General features: G+C 39.2%; 1 protein-coding gene across 1 annotated transcript in view; it reads right to left on the bottom strand.

Annotated features, from left to right (window-relative positions):
- Positions 1 to 3,373: 3,373 nt before the first annotated feature.
- Positions 3,374 to 10,473, bottom strand: part of LOC149302719 (leucine-rich repeat-containing G protein-coupled receptor 5A) — an 83,175-nt gene continuing 76,075 nt past the window's right edge. Inside the window, exons 16-18 of the mRNA XM_089482054.1 lie at positions 9,283 to 9,422; positions 4,604 to 4,687; positions 3,374 to 4,452 (exon numbers count right to left, since the gene is read on the bottom strand). Coding sequence (XP_089338180.1) covers positions 3,374 to 4,452; positions 4,604 to 4,687; positions 9,283 to 9,422 — 1,303 coding nt within the window. The remainder of the gene's footprint in view (positions 4,453 to 4,603; positions 4,688 to 9,282; positions 9,423 to 10,473) is intronic.

Below are 10,473 nucleotides of genomic sequence, written 5' to 3'. Positions count from 1 at the left end.
ATTAGTACCTCCAACTGCTAAGTGTCTGTAAATTGTAATTATAAATATCCATTTCAATCTTGGTCTCTAATAAAAATAGACATATTTTATTATATCAAATTTTATTACAAATGGCATATATCTGTTACATCAATAAAAAAGCAAGCATCATCTATATACAGGCTCTAGACTTTTATATACACTATTTACAGATAAAAACCTTTAGTAAATATGAATTAGCAGAAAGCGCTCTTTGATGTTGTCAGTTTCCTCTTAAGCCATTCAATGTTATTGTATTTGTATTGAAGTAATAAATACAGTTCTATATTTACAAATCACATAAAATATTTCATGTATTTTCATGTTATAACATCTAATCAAAACATGCTTATAAAAATAACACATATTATGTATATATAGATAACCATGTGGTGTTATTTTACAAAGGCATAGAATAAGTTGGTCCCATTCCCATGAGTAAAAAAAAAAAAAAAAAGGTAAAATGAAAAGAAAAAAAAAAAAAAAGCACACCATACGTGCTTAGCATTTATGACCATGTTATAGATTGGACTCTTTGCTTTCCAAACATAATAATTGAATACAGACTTATTTCTAGCTGTAATTAAAACCTGTAATGCAAAATGCAATGAACGGTAAATGTGTAAACTGTTAACACAATGTAGGCTTTTTTTAGACAAAGACCGTATCGATATCGTTTGAATCATGTAAATAAAATAGTGTGAGTTTAGTTGGTTATGAATCATCATAGATCTTAAAATATTTTAATGATACTGAGTTACATCAACTTGCAGGACACAATAATCCTTACGTATATTAAAGGAAAGATGTTAAAATGGGTTAATGTAGACCAAGCTTTTTTATCGATAATTGCTTAAAAAGGCAAGAAATGTTTACCTTCAGCAGACTTGAGTTCGCTGGCATACGGGACAGAACTTGCATAACTAGTGGATTTCTTGCCCCCCCATTCACTCTCCTTATACCGACTCCTCTGCCTAAGCCTAGCATAACCAGCTTTCACCAAAAGTATAATGGGGAGGAACAATGGGTGCTAGACATCATTAGTATAGAATGTTTGGGCTTTAAGTCTACTCTAGGTCCTTAAAATCTTTTCACAGTCAACTGGTCATAAAAAAAGGCTTATTGGGAAACAAGCAGCTAAAAAGTAGAGGGTGTTTATATTTAAAAGCTTAACAATGAGCAACGGCTCATCAATACCATGCAACTGTTCTTATGAGTTGTGTGACAATCTCAAACAAATTAGACATTGGTTACTCTCTAGCACCTTCTAGGATAGAGAAAGGTTTAAAGAACCATGAAGGTACTTTCTGTTGCCCTTATGTAATTATTATACCGTTGGTAGCTGTGTGCTGTGGGTTAGCTTGTTTTTATTCTTTAAATATAATGTTCTAGTGAACCAGAATAGTTAAGAGCTCCTGGAATAATCAAAACAGGTATTTATGAAAAGTACGGTATCAAGATGATATCTGTGTTTGTCTCTGGCCACATTTCCCACAATCTTGACTATGCGCAACAGATTTTCCAGAGCCTGATACTTCATGTGTTAACAATTAATCAATACATGGTTAAATTCTACATAACAAATCTTAGACCTTTCTGGGCAGATTCCTAAACAAATAAAGTGGAGTTGTGCTGAAACTATTCTCTAAATATTTTGTAGATTTTATGGAATTGGAGGTGCACGGTTTCAAAAGAAAACCTGTTGTGGCTAAATGTATTTCAAACATTTTACGATATGTAACTTCTTTATATACACGTATTATGAAGAAGGAAACGTGAATGTGACTGTTAATAAGGAAAGCCCCATTTCATGGTTATTTATACAAATAGGAGCCGTTTCAAATAACCAACTTCAGACAGAACGTATCTCATATGAAATACTGCAGCACAGACGATCCCAGTTAAATAAAATCCAAATAAACATTGTAATATATTTGTGCAGTGGTCTGCTGCTCCTCCACTTAATCCAGAATTGTTTATGGAAACTGCAAGCTCCCATAGATAGAGGATTAAGATAACCATGAAGTTGTACTCTGTACTGTATTTGTTCATTCTTAAAGGTCACTCAGGTAAGCCAAAATAAATGTGAGTAATATTTTTTAGGTTTCAAACAATTAACTATAATCCTTTGCGCTGACCACCATTCAAATATATATATTCTTGCCAACCTACTATCCGCTCGCCCGCCAGCCTTTCTTGCTGTTGTAACAGATAACAGAACACAGGCAAGGCTGATGAGGAGATAACAATTATGAAAATTAAGCGAAGTTAACAAAGTAAAATAACACAAAATAATAGTAATATAATTCTTATGTCCCATACACCTGCCATGAATGTGACTGTTAAAGGTGGTTCTTAAACAGGAAATTATATATCAAAGTTGGCTAAACTTATAATATTTTTGATGCCACCCATATTATATAAAAACAAACAAAAAATTCTACCTTGGCTGGTCATTGGTTGTTATACTGTTAAAAACAGTCATATGAACTTGAACATGGGCATCAAGTGGTTCGGTGTGTGAAGTGGCCTAGCCAAGATAAATTTGTCATAACGGAGGCAGGGCAAAAGGTTGGGCAACTATGTTTTACAATATTACAGCTTTACAACATCTATTTTCAGAAACAGATGGAAAAGATATTTCAAAATTGGAAAAATAATAGCTGAATAGCAAAAATGTAAAAATAGTAACAGCTACAGGGACTCAAAAAAGTAGAATCATTTGTTGACAATGAAGACAGACAAAAGCAAAGTGAACTGTAAAACCATTCAACGTGGGTTGAATTTAATTATAAAAACTGAGATAAATATATTTTTAATATATTAAATTGCAAACTTATTTGAGAGGTTTTTAATTAAAATATGCTTTACTCGTCATGTCCATTGTAGTGTTACACCATTTAATAGCTTAAGTACTGAAACTGTTTCATTCGGAGTACAGTGGGTGTACTTAAGATATTAAATGGTGTAAAAGTGAAGAAATCACCAAGCCTGCATTCACCAAAAAAGCATTTAAGTGCCTTTTTATAGGTATCAGGGGTAACCCCTGAGGCCATCATCTTATAATGGAATGAGTATCAGAAAAAGCAAAATCCAGAATGGCACATATTGTAATCCGAGACAAAAACGTACACTTATCAACGTTTTCCGTACCTTAATGAAATGATATGACAAGGCAAATATACAAGCTGGAAAGGAGCAGCATGTTACAAATAGATGAAATTCGCAAATCGATGATGCTGGTGCATTCATGATAGAAAACTGTCCATTCTCTCCTTCGTATTGAACCAATTATATTCATGGTACTTAGCAATGATATTCAGGACACGGTTGTCTCTTGGTTCCTTCCATCGTTTCAGTGACAAGGAACATATGCCACAGCTGAAAGTTTATAATTTTCAGTCACTTGATAGGATGAGGAGGGACTGGCTGGTAAGTCATATGATATGCTGGAACTTGTAAATGTTACAAGAGCTTGTGTGGAATCGCATGACTGTTTTTCTGCATCCTCAGAATTGATGGACACTAAGCTTGTGTGTCGGGATTCTCTCCATAATGTCTCTGCACTTTTTAACCCACCAATGTCTTCCTTGAAATGTGGATTAAATAGTATGTAAAGGAGAGGGTTTAAGCATGCAGGTAGTGGGATGATCAATAGAAGTATTGACTTAATCACCTCTGGGCTAATGAAGGTGAGGTTTAACAAGGAGGAAAAGGACAAGAAAGCTACAGGGCAGTACAAAATGCAATTTGTGAAGAGAAGAAGAGCTATATGCTTTACCATAGAACAGTCCCAAACATTTTCAGGCTCCCCCTTTTCTAGACTGCAGTAAAGTTTAGTATAGGCAATAGTCATCACAAGGAAGCAGAGAGAGTTTAGCAGAACTAAAGCAACCATGAAGCCCATAGAGGAGGGATCGCCAAACAACAAAGGAAAACACAATGGAGAAGTTCCATAGGCACTTCCACTCAGCAAAGGGGAAATTGCTATTACTAGGGACAGAATAAAGCAAAAGACTATGAACACCTTCACACTTATAAAGGAGGATTTGGTTTCAAACTTAGTACATTTCACAGAAAATCCACGCTCAAGTGCAGCTACTGTGAGGAGGAAGATGGAGGTCTCAGCAGCAAAAACAGACAGGAAACCTGTTATCTGACAGCCTACTCCACTTTCCCACCAGGCACCATATTCAGCAAAGCTGCCAAATGTCAAAGCATCCACAGATGCCAGCACACCACTGGACAGACCCATCAAGGTGTTTATAATGGCTATGAGACCAATCAACAGCTTAATGGATGGCATGTATGACAGAGATTGAAAGACTGTGGCAATAACCAAAGCATTGCAAATGAAGGCCAGGAAAACAATAAGCCAGACCCCAATTCGAATGAGCCAACTCCCAAACAGGCAGTCACAAGGTTTGAAGGGCCCTGTAGAAACAAAGAGATCATTTGGTCAGGATGCATCCTCATAGTTAAATGCAATGTAGAATATAAAATCTTAACCATAATTGTTCTAGTTTGTATTTTGAAACTGGCCTTATTCGTAACGAATACGTGTGATTATGAAAGATTATTTTACCTGGTGATGGAGAGCACTGTATTGAGTGAACAACTTTCATATCCTCTTCAAAGTCAAGAAGGAAATCCTCAAAATCACGATCATCTGAAGAGAAAAAGCTTCATCATTTCACAATTAAGCATAAAATGTCCTTATACAAAGATATACAAGGAAAAGTTCCTTATCTACTGTAAAAGCTATAATAGGAATCTAACATGTTCGTATTGTAGCATTTGAGCACTGAAGAAAAACATTCCTTTATTTCTAACAAAAAAACGGATTTATAAAAGTGTTAAAAGTAGAATTTCTAAAAGGATTTATTTCCTCAAACACAAAACAAAATTTAAAAACTAGTGTTCTAGTGTGGGAGTTGCCAACTATGCAATATTTAAGCAGCCGCAAAACATAGTAATTTGGGTTGAAAAAAAGACACAAGACAATCAAGTTCAAACTTGCTGTTGATACAGAAAACCCACAATAAAACAATTTCCAATTGTGCCTTAAAAGGGGAAAAATCCCTTTTGACTCCAAATTCTGATAACCAATTCTGTCCTTGACAGGATAATGAAACATAGCCCTGTATATTCCACTTTGCAAAAAAATATATGTCCGATATATAAATGTATCTAGTGAATTTGATCTCAAAAATACCTTTTTAATGTAAACTGTTCCATTCAGTTTATTGGCTTTGTAGCCCAATTCTGTACTTTTTTAAGCTCCATAAACGCCTTTTTTAAGAACAGTATTCAAGGTGGGGTCTTACTATTGACAGAGGCAAAACCGTGTTAACTCTTGCCAATGATGTTTTTAAACAAAATGTATTCCTGAGTGTTATCCTTTGGCAACCTTTCAAATAGGTCTGTAGTTACAGGATTGTGATTTTGACCCTTTTTTGAACATTGGTACAATTTTTGCTTTACGTCTTATGACAACATACCACACAAGAGAGAATTCTTGAAGACCAAAATCAATGTTGTGGCTATTTTCCCTATGTACCTAGGTATGTATACCATCTGGCTCTGGGGCTATTTTGACTTTAGTAATTATTTTTCATCTTGTCTTGTGTCAACCTATCACGTCATTGCGGCAAACATTTTGTAGCAATAATTTGCAAACCATAAGAACCTTTGCACTGTCTCATCTTCTGCAAGATCAAACATACAGTAAAATAAAATATACTATTACTGATTAAACAAGGGACATAATATATATTGTTTATAATGTTCTTTGTTTTCTACGATTGTGATACTCTCTATATACAAACCTTACACCCCGAGAAATGTCATTGTCGATACTTTTCTTGTATCTTTTTAATGCCCTATCTGAGATTCTCATCAGTGGCGACTCTAGAAACAATATATAGGGGGGGCACACAAGATATCACATTTAAACTGGGGGGGCATTCATAATTTCCAAAAATAATGTGCTATGGAATTATACTTTTGTTATTGGGCTAAAATAATACTTGATCATTCAACATGGGAAGCCTGAAGCCACAATTGAGTGCAACTAATCCTTGAAATAAATATTATAACACAATAAATAACTTTTCCACTAAATGATTTCAGGGCCTTGAACGTTTTGTCCCCTGAAGTCACTACAACTTCAGGAGGGCATTTTATCTCTGGATAAATATAAATTAAATAATTCCTACTGTAAGTTAAGTGCCAGGAACAGATGACCAAACACACACACCAACACAGGCTCTGTCACACCGACACCCAGACACACACACCAGGACAGGCTCTGCCACACCGACAACCAAACACACACACCAGGACAGGCTCTGCCACACCAACACCCAGACACACACACCAGGACAGGCTCTGTCACACCAACACCCAGACACACACACCAGGACAGGCTCTGCCACACCGACAACCAAAAACACACACACACACATCAGGACAGGCTCTGACACACTGACACCCAGACACACACACCAACACAGGCTCTGTCACACCAACACTCAGACACACACACCAACACAGGCTCTGTCACACCAACACGCAGACACACACATACCAGGACAGGCTCTGCGACACCGACAACCAAACATACACACACACACCAGGACAGGCTCTGCCACACAGACACCCACACACATCAGGACAGGCTCTGCCACACCCACATCCAAACACACACACACACACCAGGACAGGCTCTGCCACACAGACACCCACACACATCAGGACAGGCTTTGCCACACCCACATCCAAACACACACACACACCAGGACAGGCTCTGACACACTGACACCCAGACACACACACCAACACAGGCTCTGTCACACCAACACTCAGACACACACACCAACACAGGCTCTGTCACACCAACACTCAGACACACACATACCAGGACAGGCTCTGCGACACCGACAACCAAACATACACACACACACCAGGACAGGCTCTGCCACACAGACACCCACACACATCAGGACAGGCTCTGCCACACCCACATCCAAACACACACACACACCAGGACAGGCTCTGCCACACAGACACCCACACACATCAGGACAGGCTTTGCCACATCCAAACACACACACACACACCAGGACAGGCTCTGCCACACTGACAACTGAACACACACATCAGGGCAGGCTCTTCCACACCCACATCCAAACACACACACACACACAGACAGGCTCTGACACACTGACACCCAAACACACACCCTAGGACAGGCTCTGCCACACTGACAACTAAACACACACCAGGACAGGCTCTGCCACACCAACACCTATACACACACACCCGAGGACAGGCTCTGCTACACTGATAACCAAAAACACACAAACAGCAGGACACAATACACGTCACAGACGTCTGAATCAGGATGGATTTTTCACACTGCATTGTCGTTTATACCCCCCTTAGTGTTTTTGCCCCTGCTGCCCATATATATTAATATTAGCCCCAGTTGCCGATAGCAGGTATAGATCAACACATTAACACACAAACCAAGCTTTGCATGGATAGATCAACTGAAATTCACCTGTGATCTCAGCACTGAAGATATATATCAAATAAACAGAATCAGACATACAAATCCTGTATTTGCAGGTATACAGTAGTATATGAAACGTAGCATTGCAGGTATAGATCAAATAAATACATGGAAACAGCATTGCAGGTATTAATCAACTGAATAAGACATACAAACACTATTTGCAGGTATACATAAATAATGTATGGAAATATATAGATATGGATCTACAGAATAACGCAAAAACCCAGCTTTGCAGGTAAAGATCAATTGGAATTCACATAAAAACACGTCATTAAAAGGTATATTTAAAACCCCCTAAATTACATGCATAGATCACAGGTTGCGCACCCCAAAGCCGGCCCTGCCGTCCACACTGCCCACACAGCAATCACACTCCTATCATACCCAGGCAACCAGTAAATGCTGGTACCTAGGCATGATGGGACTGTGATTGCTGTTAGCAATCACACTCCTATCATGCCAGGTCAGCCAGTACATGCTGGTACAGGGTGGCTGTAAGTTATGTGCAGACCCCATACTGCTGGCAGCATCAATACACAAGGGGGGCAGCTAGCTAGGTTTTAGCATGTACTGGCTGACTTGGCATGATAGGAGTGTGATTGCTAACAGCAATCAAAGTCCCATCATGCCTAGGTTCCAGCACTTACACATCCAACCAGTAAATGCTGAAACCTGGGCATGATGGGACTGTGATTGCTTTTAGCAATCACACTCCTATCATGCCAAGTCAGCCAGTACATGCTGGTACAGGATGGCTGTAAGTGATGTGCAGACCCCATACTGCTGGCAGCATCCATAGACAAGGGGGGCAGCTAGCTAGGTTTCAGCATGTACTGGCTGACTTGGCATGATAGGAGTTTGATTGCTAACAGCAATCAAAGTCCCATCATGCCTAGGTTCCAGCACTTACACATCCAACCAGTAAATGCTGAAACCTAGGGATGATGGGACTGTGATTGCTGTTAGCAATCACACTCCTATCATGCCAAGTCAGCCAGTACATGCTGGTACAGGATGGCTGTAAGTGATGTGCAGACCCCATACTGCTGGCAGCATCCATAGACAAGGGGGGCAGCTAGATAGGTTTCAGCATGTACTGGCTGACTTGGCATGATAGGAGTGTGATTGCTAACAGCAATCACAGTGCCATCATGCCTAGGTTCCAGCACTTACACATCCATGCTATCACACACTTCATTCACAGATTCATTCCCTCAATCATACATTCTCATTCAAACTCCCTCCCCACCCCCTTACCTGCACTGCAGCTCCTTGATGCCGCTCACAGACTTCAGCAGAGGGCGCGGCCTCCCTCTACGTTCTCTGGTAAAGCACAGAGGAAGCGGGACTGGAGCAGAGTCATGTGATGTCACGTGAACTCTGCTAGGTTCCGCTTCCTCTTTGCAGTACAGAAGACCCTCCCACAGGTAAGTAGCCGGGCTCGAGGTGCGGCCCGCGTAAGATCGGTTGCCTTGGCTGCCGATCTTACTCGGGCCGCACCCTCTCTCTCCTCCGCGTTTAAAAATAAATTAAAAAAAAGAAAGAAAGACGGGATCCAAATTTAGCAGGGGGGCAACAGGGGGGGCAAAAATTAACCTAGGGGGGGCAATTGCCCCCCCTTGCCCCCCTGTAGCGACGCCACTGATTCTCATATACTTAAAAGTAGAAACAAACATGCGTTTTACCTTGAAAAATTCCCGAGTCCTTTCTATAAGCTTCATCCGCACTGCTGTTGTCATCTTTGTTCAACAGGTTTGAGTGTTTGAATAGACTTTCACAAGCGCCAAAAGCACAGCACTGATAGGCATATGGCATTTCCATGACCCTATCAATTTCAACACACAATATATTATTTTTACTCACATTTATCAGTCTTAACTATAGATTATTGTGTGGTCGCAACACAAAAATCAAAAGGTATACATTGTGCAGAGGGTTTAATGTTTTACTGAATGGATTGCAAGCTTTCGGGACTATCCTGGTCTCTTCTTCAGGTATATTATATATTCGAAGCAGAAGTTGCTCATATATTTCACAGTAACATGCAGACAGTCGTAGCATATTTACATTTCTTTTTAACATCACTATAGGAATGTAATCTCACAATCTCTGTACCTTGCTGTGACGTCATTTGTCATAATCGACTTGTTTTTCCGTGCCGTGCCAGAACCGGCAATTGTCATTAAGGGGTTAAACAAATCTAGGTAGTTCAAATCTTAGAAAATGAAATCATTTAAAACGCTGTTGGAAGAGTCCCTTTTGATTTAGGTATCAATGAATTAGAAGAAGGTGCTGGAAGTAATGTCTCAATTTTTATAGATGGCATAAAAATATTTAAGGTAATAAAGCCTGAGCAGGGTGGAATTTCTCTGCAAGGGGGCTTACTGTAGACATGATGGAAGAATAGGCAGTGAATTGACAGATGGCTTTTAATATAAATAAATGAAAACATATGAACTGGGGTAAGAAAAACAAAAATGCTAATTTCGCTCTGAATTGTTGAATGTGGGGTAAATCCTCTATGGAAAACGCATTTGAGTGTTTTTATTTGCAATAGACTGCAGTCTATTGCCAATCTTAGGCAGCTGTTGCCAAGGCAAGCAAGATGTTAACATGTATTAAAAGGGGATAGGTTTAACAGATCAAAACATAATTTTGCCTCTTTATAAGTCGTTGGTAAGACAGTTTCTAGAATATACAGTGGAGTTTTTTGCACCAGTAGAAAAAATGGACATACTAGAAATAGAAAGGGTTCAGAGAAGGGCTAAAAAAATTATCAAAGGAAGGCTTTCCCTTATATAGCAGGGCAGGTTTTTTTATTACAAAAAAGCTGCATGATCTCTTCCATAAGAGGATTTGAACAGCGTTAACCCTAT

The sequence above is a fragment of the Sceloporus occidentalis genome, unplaced genomic scaffold (genome assembly GCF_023333645.1).
Source record: "Sceloporus occidentalis isolate IW3139 unplaced genomic scaffold, rSceOcc1.0.p SCAF_17, whole genome shotgun sequence".
NCBI classification, from domain to species: Eukaryota; Metazoa; Chordata; class Lepidosauria; order Squamata; family Phrynosomatidae; genus Sceloporus; species Sceloporus occidentalis.
The sequence above is the reverse complement of the archived record's forward strand: the minus strand, read 5'-3'. Positions and strand labels throughout refer to the sequence as shown.